The sequence below is a fragment of the Zonotrichia albicollis genome, chromosome 3 (genome assembly GCF_047830755.1).
Source record: "Zonotrichia albicollis isolate bZonAlb1 chromosome 3, bZonAlb1.hap1, whole genome shotgun sequence".
NCBI classification, from domain to species: domain Eukaryota; kingdom Metazoa; phylum Chordata; class Aves; order Passeriformes; family Passerellidae; genus Zonotrichia; species Zonotrichia albicollis.
The window spans coordinates 112,179,572-112,204,902 of NC_133821.1; the positions used below are offsets into that span (position 1 = coordinate 112,179,572).

General features: G+C 35.2%; 1 protein-coding gene across 8 annotated transcripts in view; it reads right to left on the reverse strand.

The window, feature by feature from the left end:
• Nucleotides 1-1,406: 1,406 nt before the first annotated feature.
• Nucleotides 1,407-25,331, reverse strand: part of MAP3K7 (mitogen-activated protein kinase kinase kinase 7) — a 48,302-nt gene continuing 24,377 nt past the window's right edge. Inside the window, exons 11-18 of one of the 8 annotated variants that reach the window (XM_005483958.4) lie at nucleotides 24,600-24,759; nucleotides 21,954-22,034; nucleotides 15,670-15,734; nucleotides 10,049-10,157; nucleotides 8,088-8,174; nucleotides 7,198-7,259; nucleotides 6,542-6,657; nucleotides 1,407-4,502 (exon numbers count right to left, since the gene is read on the reverse strand). In XM_005483958.4, the coding sequence (XP_005484015.1) occupies nucleotides 4,322-4,502; nucleotides 6,542-6,657; nucleotides 7,198-7,259; nucleotides 8,088-8,174; nucleotides 10,049-10,157; nucleotides 15,670-15,734; nucleotides 21,954-22,034; nucleotides 24,600-24,759 (861 nt within the window). In that variant the 3' untranslated portion in view covers nucleotides 1,407-4,321. Of the gene's footprint in view, nucleotides 4,503-6,541; nucleotides 6,658-7,197; nucleotides 7,260-8,087; nucleotides 8,175-10,048; nucleotides 10,158-15,669; nucleotides 15,738-15,941; nucleotides 16,912-21,953; nucleotides 22,035-24,599; nucleotides 24,760-25,331 lie in introns of those variants that run through there. The other 7 variants (XM_005483957.4, XM_005483959.4, XM_005483960.4 and 4 more) reach the window with 7 other exon arrangements.

Consider the following 25,331-nt stretch of genomic DNA (forward strand, 5'->3'; position numbering starts at 1 on the left):
TTTAAGACAGTATTTTATTAATAATTAAAAATGAAAACTACTTAGTCTAAATTCCTTTTTGCCCTTTCATTAAGTACTGCTCCATGACCAGACAGATGCAGGTTCAAAGTCAAAACATTTGCAGCAAACCTCTCCAAGTTCAGTGGAGAATGTGAATTGCCCCTGCAAGAAGCAGGAAACTGCTACACTGGCACAGAAAATATGATGCACTCTCACACCTCTATTTATCTGCCTCTAAACAACATGATCTTCACAGGCACAGAATATCACCAATCTAGTAACATTACCAAAATAAAAAAAAACTAAAGAAAGCTCTAATTTTGGAAAAAGAAAAAGATATCTATCAATTCCGATTTGATATATGCAGCTGTCTACAGAATCACAGAATCAATGAGGTTGGAAAAGACCTCCGAGATCATCAAGTCCAACCTATGACTGAAACCACCACGTCAACCAGAACATGGCACCAAGTGCCACCTTCAGCCTTTCCTTAGGCATCTTCATGGACAGTGACTCTGCCACCTCCCTGGGCAGCCCATTCCAAAGTCTAATCACTCCTTCTGTGAAAAAGTTCCTCCTAATGTCCAACCTCAATCTCCCCTGGCATATCTCAAGGCTGTGTCCTCTCCTGTTGGTGGCTGCCTGTGAGCAGAGGCTGACCCTCCCCCGGCTGCATCCCCTTTCAGGTAGGTAAGAACACACAAACAGGTAACCCTGTGTTTATATGCGAAAATACATCTACACAAGTTTGCTTTTCTAACATCCTCCTTGCCAACCAGCTCACCAGGGATATCTTTATTCTGAGGTGTTGGGTGTGCCACACCTTTTTTCTTTCCCCTTGTTTTTTCAAACTTTCCTGGCAAGTTACAGCAGGGCACCTGAAATCAAGCTGTTCAGAACACTTCAGAACAGATCTGAAGCACAATTTTGTGATCTTCACAGGCAATGAGACACTTTTGGGGGTCATCTCTGTCTCTGGTATAGCAATGGAACCTCTCAAGCTGTAACATCCATTATGAACAAAACAGGTAAGTTACAGGGAATGGAATTTTTCTGACCTTAACAACAGAAGACAAGCACTTATCTCTTTGCACTACATCCACAAGGTACATGTGGCATTCTTAAAGTATCTTTATACTCAGTTATGAGTAAGACTATTCATCCTACACCCTAGTTCTGCACACAGGAAGGAACAAGCTCATAGCAAAAGAATTTTTTTCAGCAGTGGGAACAACTGCACGATGATTATCTTCCACCCAGTGTGGGATTCCATGAGAGATCACGGATGCTCTGGCAAGTGTTGGGGCATTACTACATGTTTGTGGAAGTCTCTCAGCTTTTATTAATTAGACTCCTGACAAAGCAGTAAAACCCTGTAACAGAAAGCCACACTGCTCATTCCTGAATCATATGAAATCATTCACCATTTTATGTACAAGTTTTGAATTACAATCTTCAACTCCTCATCAGAAAAAATAACAAACCAAAAAGCCTAAAAAAGCATTTTTGGAAGAACTGCATAGTATACAGAAGCATACTTCAATTACAAAATATCTTACAGAACACAGACTAACAAAAAGCAGAGCCTGTTACCTTTTCTGAGAAGGCAGTGCCCAACCAAACTAGATGTTTCACCTCCATTATTAGAGGAACAGCTTTAACTGAACAGAAGAGTACATGAGAAAAGTTCCTGAACAGTCCAAATAGTTTAACAGAAGAATAAAAGCACATTTGTAAACAACTTTAAAACAAGAGCCTTATGAAAACAATAAAGGTCACTGAAAGTTAAGCTGTTAAAACTCTTCTTAGCCCAAGCTGTCGTGTTTTACCCTTAGAGGTTTTTTTTATGATAATTTTTTTCATATGGAAAACCTCAGTGAGAAATCTGGGCAAGTATTTTTGAAATTTTTAGTAAAATTAAGAAAAGGACAATTTGAAGGCAAAAAGTCAAACTCCAAATTTCTTTTGAAAATTAGGTGATAAAACCAAACTATTGATTGAAGCCAACAATGCATGGTAGCACAGCACTTATTTTATAATCTGAGACCCTTTTTGATGTAAACCCTGGAAAATCATTAACAATTTGTAGAAATTACTTTTGTATTATGTACCATTAATTTTTCACTGCATTCACTTCGATTATTCAAACCTTGCCATAAAGTGACTTTTCACATACAACAGATTGACCTTAAGCATATCTCTTTTACTACACAGCAAAAATGTAAAAACTGTCCTGAGAAATGATTTTGTGTATGTAACTATCAATGCCTCTGAAGTTGAGCATCAGTATTTATGCTGCTCTACTTAATGCTTCAGCATATGTTAAGTAAGCTGCTGATCACTGAGTGTCTCCATTTTGGTAGATAGACAGATGTATGTGAACAGCAATGCTTTGGATAACTTGTGCTATTCCTAATACTAGAGTTATTTTCTCCCTCAATTACATTTTGCTATAAATATGTGTGCCCTTAAGTTGATCCCAATATCAGTTTCAGCTAACTAATCAAATTATCTGTTAAGGTTTTGGGAATGAGAACCCTTCCTTTATTTAAATAAATCGAGGGAAAGGTTTCTAACTCCCAAAGCTTTGCCAACAATAGATTTATTTTCAAGACAGGATGTTCAGTAAGTTGTTCGTCCTCTTTGCTGTTCACAGATCAGCACAACTGTAGTAATAGTTTTTATCAAGTAGGCAGGACGAGAAAGAGAAAATAGTATGAGGTTTTTCCCCTTAAGGTTTTTCCAAGTTCTGCTCATGGGTATGAGTAACTATTCATTTGAAATAAGTGTACTTCAAATTTCAGATTAGTTATCTTTTATTTATAGGGCTCAGCAGCTAAACTTCAATTTCCTATTTTAATTTTGCAAACAAGTGTTATTAAAACCCTGCCTGTAACTGAGAACATCAAGAACTTATGTATTTATATAAGGAGTAATTTACCATTGTATATAGAAGTGTCTCATTTTTGTACCAGTTAAAAGTTAATACATAATCCAAATAATCAATCTTCTATGTAAACAAGTAATTATCTTCTCCTATGTAATAATGGTAAATATCAACACTGAGCATTACATATTCCACTCCACCTCATTAAATGCAATTCTTCAGTCACAAAGGCAGCAGGCATTCTGTAAATGAGCTTCCTCTGAGCTATGTTCAAATGAGTGGAATAACTGAGATTCCTGATGGAGATCTAAGCTATTTCCCTCATTTTCTTAATAGTTTCCACTATTCGAATACTCAACTCCATTTTATAATTTGCTATTTAAAATAAAGTAATTTCCCCACACTCTTTCCCCACTCTATCTAAAACAAACTTATTTACATTTATGGTAAATGCTTTTCATCAAATAACTTTAAGAAAAAAAACCTCCTGAAACAAAATCAATAACGGAGCAAAAACATAGAGGGAGCAAGTATTTCAAGTAGTGTATTAATCTTCTTTCTGAATTTTCTTTCAAAGATTCTACAGGGACAAAAGTTTTAAAAGTTTGAAACACACTTTTACATATTTTGATGATATCTCTTTTACACAAGGGATCAATTCTGTCCCATGTATAAAGTGTAAAGTGTGTATTGTGTAAAGTGATCACCTTCCTAACTTCTGGCCCGTATTTAAATAAAACTGCATGCCATTCGCCCCAAGAAAGTAAACAAAATACAGCCTTTTACTTCAAATATTTTATGAATGCAAGATTACAAGAAATATATTAGTCAAAATGCAGGGCTATCAAGCACTGAACTGAGAATGCTGGCATCAGCTTGCCTACCATTTTGCATGTGGAAAAATACACTGTCTACAGGTAAAAGGCACCACTAATGCATCATGAATTACTCTGATCAGCCAACATCACCTCTGCAGCTTGCTGCATGTTTCAGTTTATTATGAAAATAATCATCATAATAATAGTTTGAGATGAGACACTGGAACAAAACCATTCTTAAACAGGAAAGTCTTTTCTTTTTTGCTCTTACTGAGGCAACACCAAAAACTAAAAATAAGTTCTCACAATTTAGCAGCCTCCTCAACACTTGTTAGGCTAGCCTTCACACAAGGAGCATGCAAACAGCCACTCTTCTTGCTTTAAATTGAGGGCTATTGGTTAATTCAAGTCACTGTTTTTTCACTCTATTCAATTAACCTGTTGAACTGGATTTCACCTAGGAAAAAGAAAATTAAATGATGTTAAGTGTAGCAGACACATACAGATCACACCAAGAAGCTAACACTCATGAGTTGTCATAATAAGGGATAATAATATCAATAAAAAAAAATCAGTCTTTTCTGTGCATATTTTTCATTTGAAAGGTCCCAGGAAATCATGATGTGCCTGGCCGCTTCTGTTGCTGATTTCTGATGACCTCTAATTGTTTTTTGCATTGCTGATAGTATGTTGAGAGACTTTTGTTTTCATCTAACAGCTTTTTATGTTCTTGTACCAGACGAGATGTATTTTGCTGGTCTTTTTCATCCTGGTCCAGTTCTGCTATTAGTTCTTGTCTGAAATGGGAAAAAAAAAAGTCATTGTCATTTATGTTCTATTTTCATTTGTGTGTAGATGACTTCATATGTTTCAAATCAGTATTTGGTTATCAATCTGAACTTACAGCTGGTGATATTCTGTGCAAAAGAAGTTGTCAAAAGAATGTTATTCTTTAATGTAGTGTGGGGAAAAATTCCCTTCCAAATCAAATCCACATTTAAACTTTAAAACAGCTGAGGACTGAGCCTCAGTCTCTAAACCTGTCCTTCAGATAATGTCTTTCAGATGTAGTTTTACAGGTCACAGTAAAATACCTAAGGAGCCACACAAAATTTCATGAATATATTCAACTCCAATTTTAGATATCTATACACACATTTTAAATCTCTAAAAGGCAACTTCAAATAGAAAACTGCAGTAATTTTTGTAACTTTTTAGTAAAGTGCTATTTTCTATCTGGACTTGAACTTATTAAAGAGGCGGAAAAGTAGAATCAAGGAAATTACTTCTGTAACTGGCATTTCCCATTATTTATGCTGTAAGTGTTCAACACGTTTTTTTAGCAAATATTTTAGAGGCCTACACACACTGATAATCTTGTTATAATTTATTCTGCAAAACTGATGTAGCAGTTTGTTTTACTATTTTGTTATGAGGTGACAAGAAGGAAAGCTGCCAGCAATATTTTTGCAACAAAATAGCAAAGGAGAAAATTAATTAACTGTTGCCATATGGTTTTTAATTACAGTTAAAGAAAATTTAGTAATTATATGAGGTTTGAACTAATAACTATTTAACCAGAATTAAATTCATCCATCACAACAACTTTTTGTGTTTTAACACTTATGGACAATTACATTATAAGAAAAACCAGTTTGGAAGAAATGTGAACACAAACTTCCTAGAAAAAAAAAAACAGTAGGAATCTAAAAGCAGAAAATTAACAGTTTTGAAATAAATACATTTTAAATGATTTACTGACCATTGGGGACAACACAAATAGAATCAAAATGAAGATATTAACTCTAGCATCATTATCTCCTCATCAGATCTAAAAATCCTAGTTACATGTTAAAAAACCAAATTGTTCACACAATACTAAGCCCAAAGTGAATATGTGACAGGAGTTCAATCTTACAGTAACATTTTCCTCCCATTCTGTATGCTATTTCTACTGTACAAAAGGTACACACATTTTTCTAATTAGCTAATCCACAAATACCAAGGCAAGATCCCTATTAACAGCTGCCAGTGGCTTGGACACTGGTGGGTCACAAGCTGATTATTTGGTCTAGTGTGTGACTATGACCTCTGAACTAGTCCCCAGCATCAGGAAACAGAACACAACAGAACTTGTTATGCACTCAAATTCTGAATCAGCAATAATTTTTGACCTAATACAACAATATGTGCAGCTGCTTTACTTATACATGTAAACACTGCAAGAGGAAAGACTTTATTTCCAACACTCAAGGAGAAGGCACATAACAGCTTTTAAGCATCAGGTCCTCAAGCCATGGCAGAAAAATCTATGATGAATGTTGATAATACAGTTGTAAATGCAGTGCTTGACAAAAGTCACAGATATGATTAAAACTAACTGCAAAATGAGTAACACTGACATATTACCCAAAATTCTATAATCCGTTAACTAAACAATTCTCTATAAATTACAACTGTAAATACTTTAATGGACAGTGTAGCAAATACAATTCCAAGGTTCTTTAACAGTTCAGGTGCTTCATTTGAGATGATAGAATCAAACATTACCGGTTCGTTACTACTTATGTAGGACTTGTCCAGAAGAAGAGTCTAGATATTGATTGGAACTTTCAATTACTTGCTCTAAATATTTCATCTGTACTGAGCAGCTCAGTATTCCTGAGTTTAAGGTTGGAAAATAATTATGCCCTACGAAATGTTACATCATAATGCCAGAAATAATAGTCACAGTGACTATCATTTACTTTTTATTGTGTATTTTTATTATTATACACAGACTTTGTGGATAGGAAAGACATAGAAGAACAGAAAAGGTCAAACACATTTCACTTACTTCCTCTGCAAGAGCAATGCGATTTCTGTCTGAACTTTCATATATTCTTGTGCCATTTTGCAGTGCTGTTCAAACACAGCCATAGATTCTTTGGAGTTTGGGCATGGTGCTAGAGGCTGAAAATAAATCAGACATGTAAAAGACTAATGAACTGATATCTTAGTAAATAGTGTGTTAGAATGTCTCTGCAGTGTATTTATAACAGTCTTTTAAAAACCAGTAAGCATTTAAAAATAAGTGTTAAACCATCCTGTGGAAAATATTACTGCACCGATGTCAAAGTTTACTCAAATCTGAAGTTTTTAATCTGACACTTGTCACAAAAATCAGAGCAACATTTAATATCACACACAAAAAATAAAGTGTATACAACAATTTGATTCAGTAACACTCAAGCAAATAATGTCTTATTTTGACAGTCAAACTCAGCTTATATTTGGTTTTAGGGATCATGTTTCCCAGGGCTTGTTTTTAATAGCTTGATCAAACCTGAGTCAACCAATCTCAGATTACATAATATATTTTTTTTAGCCTTGGTCAAAAATTAGACAGAACATAAACCCAGGTAAATATGTGGCACTATATTTTGCAGTCTCCAAGTCACATGTTAGAATGAAATGCAAACATGAGAATCTAATAAACTGTATATTTATTACCTGTAACTGATGATCTAATGTGAGATATGCCATTGGGATGGAGTTATCTGACCCATTGGTCTCTGTAAAAACACCAAGAAAACTTTAAAAAGTTAACTTTAAAAACTTTATTTAAAAAGAGTTAATTCTATTCTTACAGGACAAAAACAAGAAGTCTAAGTAATTACACAATACACAATCTGAATGTGGATAAGCAGATGGAAATAGCAGCGTTCCAATCCCAAGGCAGATGAATCATTTTGTTTTTCTGATAGTTAAGAACATCAAAAGTATGGTCTATCACATCAAGAAAAAAAATTATGGTTACCAACCTACACTTCTAGAAGCCATGTAACAGCACACAGATTTTAAAAACACCATTTTTGTACAGTTTGCAATCATTTCTGTTTATAAAAAATTTGCCATTTCATTCTTGTTTATGAAGGATCAGCCAGCCAGCCCATGCATCTAATGATTTTAAAATTAGAAGCTGTGCAAATCAGCTCTGCCAAAATAAAATAAGCACAACCTCCTGCTCAGTTTTGAAACCTGCTCCCAGTGAGGTCTCTAAGTATCTTCCTCACAACATGCTCTAGAGCATCTTCTCTGCTCCATACAGATACTTTGTGGGTAGCAAAGAACCCAATAATCGGTCTGTCTCCTGGGCATGGCTGCTCTCTTCTTACACTGCAGTTGCTCTGGATTTCTCTAGAGCTTTCATTCCAGATTTAGTATGTTTCTGCATTCTTATCTTTCAGTAGCCCACAATCTGGGGATCACAAGGTTACTGTTAAGCTTTAAGAGACACAGGAGTAAAGACACATGGAGAAACTACTGATTTTACAGCCGCATAATTGCTACTAGAGGATTATATGGAGGAGGGTAGGTGGGAAAAAAAAGGGGCTGCTTACCCATACCCCAAAAGCACCTGCCACAGAGTAGTCGTGGTAGAGAAACTAAGGTGTTGCCCTCAAAGACTATGCTATTTCCAAGAGCAGCTTCAAAAGGAAACAGAAATAAGAGGGTGGGAATGGAGAAAAAGTGGTTAAGTGTATGCTTGTAAGGAAACTGGAAGGTGGTAAAAACAAAAAGGGAAAAGAAAAAGGAAACAACCCTAAAACCAGAGACTTAATCACCATGGTATCTTAAATGCAATCAACATGAGAAGTCCTTCCCTACATTAGACTATTGCCATATACGGATATTGAGACAATGAATTGCCATGCTTCAAAAATACATCACTACATGTACTACAACGCTTCAGGCAACATTCCCAAGTGTTTCAGCACCACATCACAGAACTGAAAATTCTCCCTGATTGACCAGATATGGCTGCATCCTTGTTTTATCACTTTGCTTCATTAAATTTAAAACATAGCATCTTTTACAGAAAACCAGTATTATTTCTCTCCTCAGAAATTTGAACAATTCTTTGTGCATGGCCTACATAAATCTAACAAGAAAAAATATACATATGACACATTCTGTGTTTACCTGACTATAAGGTGACCAATTTCTGTGGGCCAGAAAACAAACTTGACTTTTAGCTCCAGTGCTGTGCTGCATTTAAGACCAAAAACTTGGCACAAACTTTTGTTGCACTGGTTTATGATTTGCAGCTTTTGGTTTCCAATGAACTCTTGACTGGGTAAGAGCTTGCTTCCAATGCAAGGCAGCAATTCCCATTAGTGCTCACTGCCTAAAGCAACTCAGGGTCCATGCTGCACAAGAGGGCCCAAGGTGGGCTGCAGCAGTGGGAAATGGCTTGGGAAAGTTATGAGTGACAAGCCACTGACTTGTGGTCAGGCAAAGCAACAAAGGACAGAAAGAAGAAAATAAGGAAGCAAAACACGAGAGTGTGTTGTCCTCCCACTAACATGGGTAAAAAAGGAAAGTACATTTTACATAATCATCTTATATTTGGTAAAATGCAAGTGTGCAAATATACATACATATTTATGTATATATACATAGGCTTGTGCAAGAGTCAGTCACCACATGAGTTTCCATTTTGCAGTTGGTTAGAGGAAAAGAGTCTGATCATCAAGATGAAAAGATCACAAGGAAAAGATTACAGTATTTGAGGCACTCTGAAGTATCATCTTGAGAGAAAATTTAAGATTCAACATGTACATTTTGGTATCAAAATTGTAATTTTTATTTATATTCTAAAACTGAATTTGTGGGGATCCATTTTTTCCTGCATTCCAGTACTGGTTCTTTTCATAACAGAACACATTATGACCTTTAAAATCAAACTCAATTATCTTCATTCTTTATCCTATTTCATAACAAAGGAACAGTGATGCTACAGTAGAAGTATTTACAATGTCTCTACAGACATGTGTTAGTGCATTTAAAATCAGCAATTTTGTGTGCACATCTACATCCTGCATAAGCAAAATTATAAGAGCTGGTAAACAGGAGTAACCTACTCCAGATGATACTCACCTACATAACATTTAATATCAGATATCCGGGCAATGAAGTCTTTAAATGTGCCTTGAAAATACAACTGGACAAGACTAAAATATTCTAAGATGTTTATTCCCCTAATTCTCTAAAACCACACTAAAAAAGGATGGCTAACAAGATGCTCATTAAGTATTATCATAATTGCAATTTACAGCGCTTTCTTACAAGCAAAATGTTTACAAGTTTATGTAATTTACCAATCTATAAATAAGTATTCTTACAGTGTATGTGAAAAACAAGGCAGCAATGTAATGATTGGATTTAAGCAGAACTTAAAAAAATAATGATCTTCATTGCTTACTTTTATTAATGTCTGAGCACACACCTCATACTACAATCAAATAAATATTTAAATTTTTTTACAGGCAAAAAATTTACACAATAAACAAAGGATTACCTGCATCATCTGGTGTCCATGGATTACGCGTTGGCTTTTCAGAGGTTGGTCCCGAGGTAGTGATCATTCTCACACTAGGACTAGATGATCTACTGCTGTTTCTACTCTCCTGAAATGACAAAATAAAACACAACAACAAGTTAACAGAAGATTTTTCGAGAAGTTCATTAAAAAGAAAAAAAATTTAAGAAATATGAACTTATAATCCTCCTTAAAAACACTTTCCCCTTTCCCTCCCCAAGCTTTTACCCTGAATGCTCTCCTACTAGTTTGGTCAACTTTACATGCATTGCAGGGACACTTTCATCCCCATTTCTTCTTAACTGTGTAAAAGAAATTGATACAATTTTGCTATTCAGCATAACAAAAAGCAATGCTGAACAGAGTGTTCAAGATCTATAGAAAATCATGACAATATGTCTAGCGATTTTTGCACCATTGTTCAGTGAAATCTAGCAGCTCTGTAACATAAAGAGGAAATAGTTTGTTTCCAATGTTTAATTAATGAATGAACTACACTCAATAAAAGGAATACATCTTAGTAGCTGCACTAGACTACCATGTAGTAATCTACAGTTTTCCTCTGGTTCTTTAGTTAACTCAGAGGTTATTTGATTAATCTTCACAAAATGTGAAAAACGAAATCAAAAGAATCAGTCAATTGAAGCACATAAATCAGAAAATGAGTACATGCTTCCCTATGAAGCAGTTTAAGAACTAAACCAAAATTCTGAAGGCTGTTTTTTCATGTACTGCTTGATTCCTCCAGTCTTTTTGTTTACCAAAGCACAAAAACATAATACAGATTTCATTATTCTCCTAAGCTGCTTTTTCAGAAATGTTATTTACAATATATATGTTTCTATTTCACATACCCCCTCAGTGACTTTAAATTAACACAGTAATGGATTTAAGACTACAAGCCCCAGCAAGTTTCTCAGAAAAAAATGAAGTAAAAGGAAAGATGCTATTAAAATACAACTATTTTCAGGATGGTGTATTTATCATGATTCATTAAATGACTCCATTTTTCAAAATAAGCACTCAAATATACATTAACTAGAAACTATATTTCTTTATGACTTTATTTCCAAATATCCTACTTTAATTTAAGCTTTAAAATTCAGGATTCTGGCCCAGTAATGATCCGAAGAATAACAAGATTATACACACTGAAACATCCATTATTTCAAAGGCATACTCTTTCTTCTGTGATGTTTATTAAGCATTTTGTGTTTTATGTTAATATCTAGAAACAAGACAATAAACTGTAGAAATAATTTGATGGATATTATCAAGATGATGGCATCAGACATTTTGAAAAATCTTTTGTGTTGGAGTTTTTGTTGACATTAAGTAAGATTTAAGTTGCTGAGCTTACTGTTAGCGTCCTCAAACATGAATGATAAACACACCCTGCTGATGTAAAAGATCAGAAGATAGAGAAAGCACTTGTAACAGCATAAAATACCTTTAAGCAAAAAGAGATTTGTTGTGTATCTATAGTGGATAGTGAAAGGCACCTGAGAAATACTCTAGTTACAGTAACTTCTCAGTGCTTTACCAGATTGTTTTGGTCCACCAATCAAAACCACATTTCTTTGATATCTTTATTTACATGAAATTCAGTAGATGTAGAAATGAAGGAATCACATCTGAAGCATATCTAAAAAGCACTATGAAGCTGAAGGGAAGTTTCCCAAACTGAACACTGGTTAGATTACAGTGTTTTGAGAGTTTGTTGAGTGAGATGCTTTAGGCCACCTGCATGGCAGCCCCTCTGACAGGTAAAGTCCATTGTCTGGACTCTGGCAATCAGTTTCTGCTACGCCTTCATCCTTGCTTCCTCCAGACTTGCTAGTGGGTTACTCTCAAATCATCTTTGCCAGGTGGTCAAACTCTCACAGCATTCTTAGCTGCCATTTCTCAAAGACTTACAGTCTTGAAAAGCAGGCCTATTCTGAGTAATAATCTTCCCTGAAGCTTAATTTAAACAGGCAACATGATTTAAAGAAATCATCATTACTAGTCCTGTTTCTTCATCTCAGCTGTGAATTTTATCTTGCTGTGAAAGGGGAGAAAAAAACCCGAATGTGCATCTGTGACAAATTTCACAATCTCATGGACAGAATGATTCATCTGCGCAATATCAGATCCCCAAATTATCCCACTTAGTTTGCATGCATGTGGGCATGTACATTATGACCTTGCTTCTTAACTCCTCACATCAGCACATGGCTTTCTTTAATATAGTAATTTTTTTCACTTCAAAGTAAACTGTAAAAGTTATGGAGGTTCTGCAACAGTTACAACACCCCCTCTCCCCCCAAAACCAACAATCCCAAAACAAAACAAAACAGCATTTAAAAGAGGAAGCAGGTAGTTTTGGTGTTTATGGTAGTACTGTGAAAGATGAGTACAAAACATCCAAAACAATAAAAGACACACAGGCAAGGAGATGGATACCACACTGAGCATCAGATCACAACCTGCAGATCTTGGGTCACTAGGCCAGATATGTTTCTCAGTATCCATATAAAACATGAAATTTTGTAAACACTGCATGCAGTATTAAGGGCAATTTGCTGTGTTACTTGAAATCCCCAAAAATATTAGTCGTTGCAGTTAAGAGACTGCACATGTTTCTATGTTGGAAAGGTGTTTAGGCAAGAGCAATAGCATCAGAGAGAGGACACACTAAAATGTTTTAAAGTGCATGTACAGAGAAATAGGCAGAAGAAACAATTCCATTCCAAAAAAAAAAAGAAATGACAGAGAATCACAGTATATAGACAGAAACAAACGAAAATGTAGCATTTGATTTTAGAAGGGACAGTTGCATCAGTGATGCTTATGTCACTTGGAGTAAGGACCAGTCTAAGGTCACCAAGTGCTAAAATCTGTGAAAATTCAGACCTGAACATGTGTTCTCAACACCAAATCACTCTAACAGCTGATCCAAAGATGGAAAACCCTTGACCTAGCAAATTTCCTATCTAAACTGTTGATGCTGAGTAGTAAAACCCTCTGCAAAGCACTATTAGTGTCTGCTGTTGAGAACACCAGTAAGAGCAATGCTGTTAAGCACCTTAAGTGTCTCAACAACATAACCATAGTAATTGTCAGCCATATAAGCCTCACAAAGAGCACACAGACATAAAATAGACATACAATCATAAAACATACAAGGTGGTAAAATGAAAACTGACAAACAGGTAACAGGACCAAGAGTCTTGGACTACGCCTTTCAGGTAAGCACCCATATATAAAAATATTAATTAATACTATATATACATATATTTGATTATTTATATGCAATCCTGGTGTTTTCCTTCACCTTTAGAAAAACTCCATTCTGAATTGGAAAAACCTTTCTAATTAAAAACCCATAGTAGCAACAGAACCATTTTCTATAGACAGAGCAGCAATTTTCAGGAAAAATACATTCAGTAAAATATTCCTGATCAGTTTAACTGTGTCAAATAGTTAAAAGCCAGAAAAGAGGTACCGTGGCAATCTTTCAATTATGAGTGGGATAGGGCCTTCCACGGCCTGGGTGAGGGAGCAGAGGGGCCATGGCTGCTTGGTGAAGAAGGCTGTGCCTCAGAGTGGGTGTAAGGGAGAATGGAATGTGGGGAAGAAGATGTTTGCAATGAAGGGAGGGAGGGGAAGGGGATTTTCACATTAGAAAGGATACCCTAGATATGGTATAGTGCATATGGGGAGATTGGATAAACTCACCAGAGCTATATCACTCAGATGTTTTTTCTGCTTTGGCTCATAGATTGCTTATATGGATAGCAGCTCAAAATTTCAAATAAAAAATCAAGGCACTGAGGTCCAGATGTATAGAAACCCATAAAGATTAATCTTAAGTCTTTAGCCATAATTACATTGCGCTCTGTTTCTTCATTGTTTTCCAATTTTTTTTAATATACAAGCATGTGTACATCAGAAGTTAGCATTAGTTTCAGCACACTCCTCTATCTCTCTTCCATCAAAAAGGGGATAAAAATTCATTATTTGTTTATATGGTCAGTGCAAAAATATCTTTGAAACTGCATTTTTCATGCGCGTTAAAATATTATGTTTTCCAGATTTTACCATGTTTCCAAAGAAACTGCATGATAGTAACAGACAATTGTAATTCTTCCACTTACATTTCCAATATGTACACTATCAAAAGTATGAAAGTAAAATATCACTCTGGTACTTCTATAGACCCACAGGAGATATTGGTGAGGTAAACATAAAACAAAATTTCTGTATCATTCTGTTCACAACGACAATTTAGCTAGAACACCCATACAGGCAGTAGAACAGCTTTCAAATAAAGATTATAATACTAGTTATTAAGATATGAAGGAAACGATGAAAATTTGAAATACCAACCATTCATTAAAATGAACAGAATGAAAACTTTTAAATAAAAAAGCTCTAATTAAATATATTCATACATCAATCAGCACAATTTGGTATAACTGATGTATTGTCACTTAATTTTTTCCCTCAAGTCTTGCATAATTATAATTCTACAATTAAATGAATAGGCTAAATTAGTTCCTAAATTTTGCAGATTAATTTCTTTCTAACAAACCTGTCTTCTCTGAAGATATTAAAATATATTATGTAGACTTGTTATCTTCTGGTAAATGTAGACAGTAAATTTACTAATACCTACAGGCTTGATGAGGTTTCTGTGGGTTTCATACTCCATGGAATTAAAGAAAAATCAAAGGTTATTTTCCTGACAATTACACCCCCCAAGAATTACCACCCATTTTATATTATTGTAGTAGGCTGCTTAATAAGGAAACCTGATTAACCTGATCAATATGCTAAGCACCAGTATCCCACACTCAAATAATAGTAGGAATCTCAAAATTGCCAATTCACACTAAGGACCAAATAGCCTCTGTGAATTGTTGAAGCAATTAAAACCACAAAATAATCACATCTGAAAAAAACACATTAGCTACACTTTTCTCATTTAAAACTGAAATGAAACTAGGAGCATGTTATGTAGCATACCACTGTCTCTGTTTCCATGGCATTTACAATACTAGTCAAATAGCGATGTTATTATAAAATATCTTTTTGAAATAGTATTCTTTTAAAACAAAACTTTTTGACAACACCCTGCTGTAAATCTTTCACAAGAAACAGAGAGATATCTCTGTAATTTACTATTCAGAATTCAGAAATTGATAATAAGTAACATTTAAAATACTGATGCACATGCTTTTTATTTTCATGCAGAAAGTGAGTCTATATATAACTGTTTTAGACAATAAGTAGTAATTACAATTATTTCCTACATACAGAAAGATGAAAAGGCTTTCCTGTGTAACATGTGCCCTCAGCCAAATTAAACAGTACACAAAAAAACATGTGTACATAAAAGTGATAAATACTGCATAAGCTGTACAGAAAATGCTTCTCATCTAGAGCTCATTCATAGCTACTCTCATTTCAATGCAATACAAACAACACTACAGTCTGCCAAGCTTCCACATCATTTCTATGAAAGCATCAAAGGTGAAGATTTCCAGATCAGTTCCCCAGTACAGATTTGGTGCTGACTTTACTGAAAGGCAAAGAAGAGATGAGAAGGACATTACCTGACTGGACTCTGTTCCAGCAACACTAAGATCTTGAATGGATCTGCGCCTCTGCTGTCCGTTTCCTGCTGGGAAAAAAACAAAACAAAAACAAACCAGTGAAATATATTCAGAACAAAATAAGAAGGGTGCGACTGTTGCAGAGGAGCTTGGAATTTGTACAAATCCACAGAGACAAAGTGAGAGAGGGGGAGAGACAGCTGCAGAATTTTAACTCAAAACATGCTGGCCTGTCAACAAAAAGTATACCCTAATACAATAACCACTCCTACCACATGAATAGCTGCTGCACTTTACTCCACCATCTTCTGTCACATGTATTTGGTCAGGCTTAGTACTTGGGGCAGGAGCTGATGACGACATCTATTTCAAGTGCGTTACGTTATGGGGATTTCTAAAAGCTAAACCACAAAGATAACAGGCTGCCAGCTTTAACCTGTTGCTCTTTGGCTTGCTCAAGGAACACAGCAAGGACTCCTGCCTGCGTGACGCTCCCCTCAAGAAAAGTAAGAAGTGAAAGCGCTTCCTTCTGCTCTCCTGTCTCCTTCAGGGGAACGAAACTATGTCCTGTTCTCATGCTCTGAGAAGTGTGAAAAGGGGACCGTTCAGCTAAATCACATCTCACCATCAACCTACGAAGCACAATGCTGTAATCTTTTCCTCTTCTCCTTCCACCTGTTCGCAATTATCCACCAGTGACAGCTACATAAAACAGTTTAAATTTTAGCACTGACAAGCAATCAAAGGCATTTTCAGGAAACAAAATCTCCTTAAAAATAAAAGGAGATTATGCAACAGAATCTCCCTGACTACTTTGATTTTTATTACAGTGATTGTTTATATTATCTCTTGAGAGCAAGTCAGCTGTCCAAAAGGAAACACCAAAATGTCCCCAGTAACAGCTGACAATGCTCAAAATTCTTGCTCTTAGCTCTGCATTACGTAACTCTGCTACTGGAGGGGAGCATCTGAAACATGTACTGCAGCCATGGCAGCCCCTCACCCAGCAGCCCCACACTCAGCCACCAACACAGCTCACTCAAAGCCCTGCAAAAGGCATCACATTGCTGACCTTTTGGATACTTCTCATTCAGCATAATTCCCACGACTCCAAGCCTATCCTGACACATGTTTTGAATTGCAACAGTTACTACAAAAATGTAAGACTATTTAATATTAACTGATATATTTAATAAGCCTTTAAGTTTTTAAATATATGCATTATTACACATAGGAGCACACTAAACAGCAATACAAAATGCTTAGTGTCATTTTATCAATTTGTCATGTTATTTTAAAATTTATAGAAGATACTTTAAGAAACAAGCATATAAGAAGGAGAAGAAGCATATAAGAAGTCAAGCAGGATTCTAAATCAGGAATATACTTTTTGCTCTGACTACAAACGGATTTGAATTGCAACTGTTCTGTGGTCTTGGTATTTTGCTTCTGAAATTCAGGGAAAGTATATACTTACCTAAGCAACAACAGCTAAGTTTGTTTAATGCTTTCATATGGGGATCTTGTGAATTACAAATCTATGTAAAAATGTCTGAACTTGTTCATTTGCAGTGAACTTTTCCTCTATGCAATTGTTTAACAAACAAGATTATACATTTAATAGAATTCTGTGCTGTGGATACTTCATCTGGCTGCCACAGCTCATCTCAATATGCAACATATGCGAAATCCACCCACAACTGATACAAAATTATGTGCACATTTCATTCAACAACATTGTTATAAAATTAGCTCAGCTGAAATAGGCTTGCAAAAATATCTGAAATTCTCATTTCAGATTAGCAACATTTGTGAATTTAAAGAACCCAGCGCATGTGTTGCTGAAATATTAGAACATGGCTGCCAAAATGTTAAAATAATCAGGGTGGGGTGCAAGAAAGAAAAGAAAATGCCTTGCGGGAAGTGAAGGGGTGGGGGGGAAAGAGGGGCCAAAACTACTGTTGTAAAAAATGAACACCTTTAAATGAAATATCTTCAAGTTAGTAGCATGAGGGAAGAGCAAGCTCAACTAGGCAATGCCATTTTAATTAGTATAATACTGCAGACATCTGGCAAATAGCTTCAACAAGGCAGAAACAGACTACGAATCAACAAATACTTATTGCTCCAGATTCAAGACAAATTTCAACTGAAAAATACGCTGTACAACACAACAAAAATATTTATTTGAAAAGCTCATGGGTACTTCTTTATGCTTTCCTCTCCCAGTTTTGATCTTGTTCTTACTTCTATGTCCATTTAAAAATATTTTATCCTCATTATAATACTAAGAGATTTGTACATGGACAGAAGTTAATCTACAGTAACTTGATGCACAGTGTCAGGTTTTTGGTGGTTTACAGGATTTTAAGATTAAAAAGCAAAAGTCACAAATATACTTCATGGCCTCAGAACAACCCATTTCACATAGTGCTGTTTATTTTCTAAAATTAAATTCTAAAGGAACAGGAAACTTCCATCACGTCCTGCACCACATACTCTAGGCAAAAATAAATTGTACAACTTACTAAGCTTTTGATCACCGCCCCCACCCAGCCGCCAAATATCCAGACCAGCTATGACCTCTTCTCCCTGCCCTTTAGCAGATACTTGCATCTCCTTTTACACTTTCTTATTTACTCACAGTCCTCTCTCTTCCTTACACACCTACAGGGCTCAAGCCTCTCTCACAGTGCAGGATGATTAAGTGACTGCAACATTGCTATAAGACATTCTGAAGAAGTTAAAACATTGATCTGAATTCCAGATGAATTAAGTGATCTGGGAAGACAAGAGTGGGATTTCTGGCATACATTGATTTTAAAAGTAGATAGAAAAACTACAGACCTACAGCATCCATAATTCCTATCTACCTTATAAAGACCCTCTACAAAACGTGTCTATCTTGAGTAATCATTTATGCAGTGTCAATGCTATAAAAATTGTAACGCTGTGGCACAGTTTCAGATGACAAAATTACAAAGCCAAATGCACACATGCTAAATGCACGAGATGTCTAACATTGCCAGTGAAGAGAAGGCTGTACTTGTAGGTATATTTGCTAGATGCTGCTTGAATGGTTTCTACCAAAAATGTACACAAATTAGAATTCAGATTTTTTTTTGTTTCTTTAAACATAAGGATATTAAACCTCTTGTACTTACTAGGGTTTTCATTTTTTTATATATGAATATGTATATAAAAACAAAGTTGGTGCTTATAACCTGTACTATAAATACTGTAAATGAAAAAAAAAAGAAGTGATACATCACTAGGCTATCTGGTTACAAGATACCACCACTGCAAACTCATTTGCTAAGCTGTTAAACAAAGGACAAATTTTTTGACCCATCTTTCAGTATTTAAGTTTTGTAAGCTAGTAACACAAAATACCATCTTAAATAAACAAATAGCTCTCCTCATTCTTACAGTACCTACTTAGGAAGAAGAGCAAATATATTCTAAAAACTTTCCCTTCTGACAATATTTTACCTTTAATTGATAAAGTATGTATTTTACGACCTTGGAAGCATAATCAGTTCATGGACGAAATGCAGTTGAGGCAACGCATTACGAAAACCCCCAATGATAGCAGATGTAGCACTCATACTTCCAAAATAGCCCTGCCCAAAGCAGCTGACTCACGGTAACATGCCTGCCTGGTGCTTCCCCTCTCTGGGCAGCAGCTGCTGTGCCATGTGCTCAGCACAACTCCAGGCAGCAGCACAGACCGCCGCTTGTGCGGCTCCAAGGACAGGGACGAGCTGCTCGCCCCACCGAGGGACGTGCCCGGGGAAGTCCGCAGGAGCTGGGTCTGTGGCAAAAGCAGCATGGAACGTAACTGGGTGGGATTGAGATGGTGGTAACAGTTTGGGGGGCTTGGAAGCTTAGGGGTCTAGAAAGTGAAAAGTGTGTTCAGAGGCCAGAACTGAGAGCTTTGTGCTGAAAGAGTAAAGAAAGGAAAGAAGTGAGAACTATACAGATGAATATAATTAGTTTACTGGGCAGATGATCATGTTCTGTCATGTAATGAATAATCTCATTTTTTTCTGGCTTTGGGATTATTACTGGAAAGCTGTTCTGACAACCGGAAAGTTTTCAATATAAAGCCCAGATTTATTTGCAGACAATTTACATATTTTTTCTGTAGTGCCAATACTGTCTTTTAGCTTAAGTAGTCATCTCTTCCTAGTTTTTCGCAGCAGATTCAGCTATAGAAAATAATTATTCATTCTCAGCTTTCACTTTGTGAGGTAAAAAAAGCCATGCTTTCAGATTTGTTTTTATACTCTCTATATCCCTCATATCCTAGTAACTCTTCTTCATATTATTTGAGTGCATGTATGTTTCTTTTATATGGCTGACCAGAAGAGTATGTTCAACTCCTCATTCAAACTCAACAAGGGCCAGTAATAGTGTCAGTGCTTCTTTATTTTTCCTGGAAATGCGCCTTAAGATTTCACAGTTTTTCACAACTACATTAAATTCGTGGCTCATACTACCTGGAATTAATCTGCATGCATGTGCTATGATCTCATGTCATCTTATTAATAGAAATTGTTGTTAGTGCATAACTCTGGATTTTACCCTATTTCTATTCAGTCACAGCAAAATTCTCCCTATTCTAATCCTCCTCTTAATGAACAGTTGCTTCTGATAAAGCATTAACTCAAACTCATTTCACTTAAATACTTTAGGAATAAATTTTGAGAAAACTCCTTAATATGCTTGCTCCAACCCTATACCTTTTTTTTTTATTTTATTTCTACAGGTTTCTATTTCTTTCACATGTATTCCAAATTCTTGAAATTCTCATCCAGTCAAGTTCAATTAAAATAGACCAGGTGAAGAATTTCAAATGACTGCCTCTGCCTAAGCAACCAATAGGCTGGTAATGGTACAATACAATCTGTTTTGTGAAAATAACATTGTATTTTATTTCACTAACTTCTTCATTATTGCCTAAAAGTTTCAAAGTTTCTTGGAAGCCTCAATGTTTTTATGGACAGTGTATGGAGACAAGAGGCACTCATTAGCTTCTAGAGCTTACTTACCAGGCTCTCATCATGAGTTAACACTGAAACTGGACAGATGTCTTTACTTTTGCTTTCCTTCTTTCTCAGGATTTCATTTATGTCAGTGCAGGCCAGGACTGCTTGAGAGTTACAGTGGAAAGCTACTCTAGTAAACTTTCTTGCCAATTTGTTAGCCTCAGTGCCAAAGAGGTTTGCTTTTCTATGGGTGCTATTGCTCTTTGGAATCTACTTTCTCATATTCTGTATTTCTACTGTAAGCTTCAATAAAGTTATTTGAAAGAAACCTTTGTACAAAATTATCTTTTGCATTTAATACCTAACAATATCAAGATTTACAAGGAAACTTCCTCAGATGACAGAAATTTAGAAGAGGAGTGCCACAGTTTTTAGTGGATTCCTAGATACTTTCACTCACATTTCCTCATTTTCTGCTCCTGACATATCACTCTGAAGTGACTTGCATACTGTTAATGGTATGCCTATCACAGTTTGGGATTGATTATACTTATTTTTAGGCTTTGAGAAGTATGAAATAAAAGAAAGAAAAATGTCATTCTATTAACTAAAAAAAGACTTGGAATACATGAGAATTATTCATGAAATTCCCAAATGATATTCCCATCTATAGTGCCTGATTATATTAATTTTTTTCCTATCAAAAGCCCCTCCTAGTAATTTTAGTTGGCATTAACCTAAACATCACAGCAATACCTCATGCACACACACTTTAGCCCTTGAAAAGTGTACTCAAATATAAGAATTACACAGACTAAGTGTTAATGTTTTAATCACAAATATCACATGGATTTAAAGTTCTGTACATCATTTATCTTAGCTTTTTTTCCACTATGATCTGATTAAAAATGGGAGCCTAAACACAACAAAGATAAGGCAAAACAATTACTTAGACAGGAATTTTTCAACTTAGTTCCATTTTCACGAAATGAGGTACTGTAATACAAGACTGCATATATAGTTTTCCTCTATAAGAAGACTCTGAACATCAAGATCTTAAGGGAAAACGTCCTTTATCAGTAGAAGTAAATTTGAATTAGAAGACTGAACAATTTACTGACAGAAGTAAGTTTGTAATAAAATATCATGCTCCTCTTTACTGAAGCATTATGAAAAATTTAGTGGGATAATTTCTGGACCTGCCCTAAAGGAACTGGAGCAAGAAGTATTTCAGCAGTCTGATCATTATTCCGGCATCTTAACCAACTGACCCGTTCACCTGGTCTGCGATACCTGGTATGATGATCTCAGGGACATCCAGAATGTTGCCAAATGAAGCAGTTTTACGATGGCCTCGTTTAGGCTTGGAATAGGCTGAAAAAATACACATATACAATACACATGCAAAACACTAAAACGGCAAGAGCAAAATTATTAAATTCCTAATACTGCATTTTTCATATATTTGGTTAAACTAGAGTTCATGCAAAAATGTGTCATGCAGAATAAACTGCATTGCCTTCCACTCATGCTTACACATAGTAAAGCAACTGTTAAAAAGCAAAAAATGCAGAACTAGCCATCATTACAACACAGTGTAATTAGTTATAGTTAGCAACACAAAGGTCAAACACAGAAAGCAGCATGGCAACACAGAAGGGAAAACCAAATGTAATTATCCAAACAGAAAACAAATTAAATTTTTTCAATTCACCTATACATTCAGAAATAAAAGAAGACTTGACTGCCTGAACATAACTAACATTTTCTCTTTAGTGTTAGGCACAAACTATTTTATTAAAAGTCTAATAGCTAGGTACTTCTGCTTCTTTAAACCACCTCCTTTCAAAGGAAATCTCATCTATCTCTGAAAAAATATTTACTTTTACTACATTTGACAATCATTCCTGCCACTTACTCTTTTGTCCTTCCAGTGACGATTTTTTGTTTTGAAAACTGGATATAACTACCAGCTTTTAAATTTTTGAATAATGCTCAAGAAACATTATACACCTTGAAATAAAATCTAATTGTACTTTTTTTTTTTTACCACTTCTGTAGTTTAAGATAAATAGTTCCTATTTAGAGAAAAATCTGAATGCATCTCCAGAGGGTAGAACATTGTAGCATACCTGTCTCAGTAAGTAATGGTGATGTGCATTACATGATTTACTCTTACAATTAATCCAGAGGACGATGGAACAAGATTAAATAATTTTCAACTTGATTTAACAACATCCCAATCCTCACCCAGCCATGCAATTTTTTTCAGGTTCACAGCATATTATTTCTGTCACGTGGCTAACAAGATTAAAAAAAGAAACCAATACAGTGCTGTTTCACCTTTTTTTGAAAAAGTTAGTCAGATGTGCTTGACCACATTTCTCATAGTCCAGTACTGCATGAAGTGATTTCCCAAAAATTATCCAAAGAACCCCAAACCAAAAATTGTATGTTCAATGTGTACTTTTATTTCAAGAAAAAGAAACCCTTCAGTCATAACAAAAAACCACCAAAAAGCCCTTAGATTATTCCGAATAGTAATTATTATTTCAGAGCAATGTACTTAAAGAAGACAAACTAGGAAAATTAAAAACTCTTACAAAGGAGGGCCAGGCTATCTCTGATAATGTCAATAAGTTACATTAAGAATGTCAGTGACCAAAGTGTGTCCTGACATGTTTTAAAATAAAACCAGCACAGTGTTGTTACCAGGTAAGTACACAGCTGCCTTCTGTGTTAAGAAACCTTTATAGATATTCAGGGTGAGATGTGCTACACAGTCATCCATCAAAGACTGACAATACAATAGACAGATTTTGGAATAAGGCTTTAAAATAAAAACATTAAAGTAAAAAAAAATTAGGGCAAGATAAATATTATTTCAGTACCTCAGTATTTAATAAAACAATATCCTGGAGTAACAATAACACAATGAAGAACAAAAATGAAATAGCCATGGCCCACAAGAAAGCCAGAATTTGGATGTGTAATTTCTTACTAATTGCAGCTACTCAACTACCCTAATTTTAATATTGGTATAAAATTACTCAAACAGCTAAATAACCCTGAAATAACCAAAGTAATTTTGTTTAATTATTTAAATCTGTGCTTATATATTGTAACACAAAAAACTTTCACATATGGAACTTAAAACCTGAAGTTTACATATATTAACAAACAGTATCTTTGATGAAGAAAAGAGACAAGAAAGTGTTTGCCAAGTGTACACATTTTTATTAATTCACTCTTCTGGGATGAATCAAGATTGCTTTCACCATAAAATTATGTATTTATACTTACAGATAAATTCTAATTCTCTCAATGATTTAAGGCTTAGAGATGACAGTTTGTATCTGAAGGAAACCTGGCAAAACACCTGTAGCTTGTTTTTAACAAAAGACAACAATGCTTTCTTAACCTGGTGAATAAAATCTAATTAAGTTTCTCATTTTGAAATCTGTCACAGTGGATTTTTACACTTATTTGGGAACAAGAACTTTAAACCTACCTTTTAATTTCAAAAGTATTATAGAGACCACCCTGAAGAATATGTTATTATATAAATAATTATGCTAGCAGAGATGAAATAATACTATTTCAGATAAAAAGGAGAAAGTTGCGCATTTGGAATAGGACTAATATTTAGAAGTCTCATAACGCTTTTTAAAAAATGGTAAAAATCTAATTCAACAAAATCTCTAAAACTTTTAAAATACTCAATTAAAATACTCAGTCTTGCTGAGTGTATCACCATAAATAAAGGCATTTTCCCCCCACAATTAATAAAGGACAATCAAGACTACAGGAAAACTTTAAGTATTTTCATATAGCTATTATTGTCAACTTTGTATAAGACTATGCATGTTTTACATTTTCCTTCCTACTTTATTTCTTTCCAGTTCTTTAGTCTACTCCCCAAACATCATTAAATTTTACCTGTGATGGAAGCAATTCTTGCTTCTATTTCAGACATGTCAGCGCTCATCCTTTTGGCTTCTCCGGAAACAAGGGCGGACGGTGGTCGTGCGCGAACATCTGACAAGCTCTCAACGCTGCTCCCACGGGATGGGGGCAAACTCAAACGGCCAGGGTCACCCTGTTCAACAGTCACACCTTGTGAAAAGAAAATTCTGCACAAGCCCCTCCATAGTATGCACCAGTATGTTTCTACAGTATGCATTTTCAAAGGGACAAGATTTAAAATTCATAACACAATAAATGGCAATAATTGGTATAAACAAATGAAGTATGTGCAGCTTTGAAAACTGCACTAACTAATCTAACTTCACACAGATAAAAAAAATCAGCAGAATTAGGCCAATGTTGTCATAAGAGAATCTTTGTATTTTTGCATTCTGCTTGAATTCTACTTCAAAATTCACCTAAAATGTTTAATCCCTTCATGTCATACTAGTATTTTGATTATAAATTAAGGCAACAATTTTCAAACATACTTTTTAAATCTAACAAATCCCTTTAAATACATTGGAGATGTATTTAAAGGGATTTATTAGATTAAAATTAGAGCCTTCCAGTTTACCTTTTTGGCACCGTACAACATTTTTCTGTCCCTTTTCTTCTACATTCTTCTCCTATAACTAACTGCATTCAATTCTGCACTATTTTGAATGAGGACACATGTCTCAAAACAGACACAACACTTAGGTC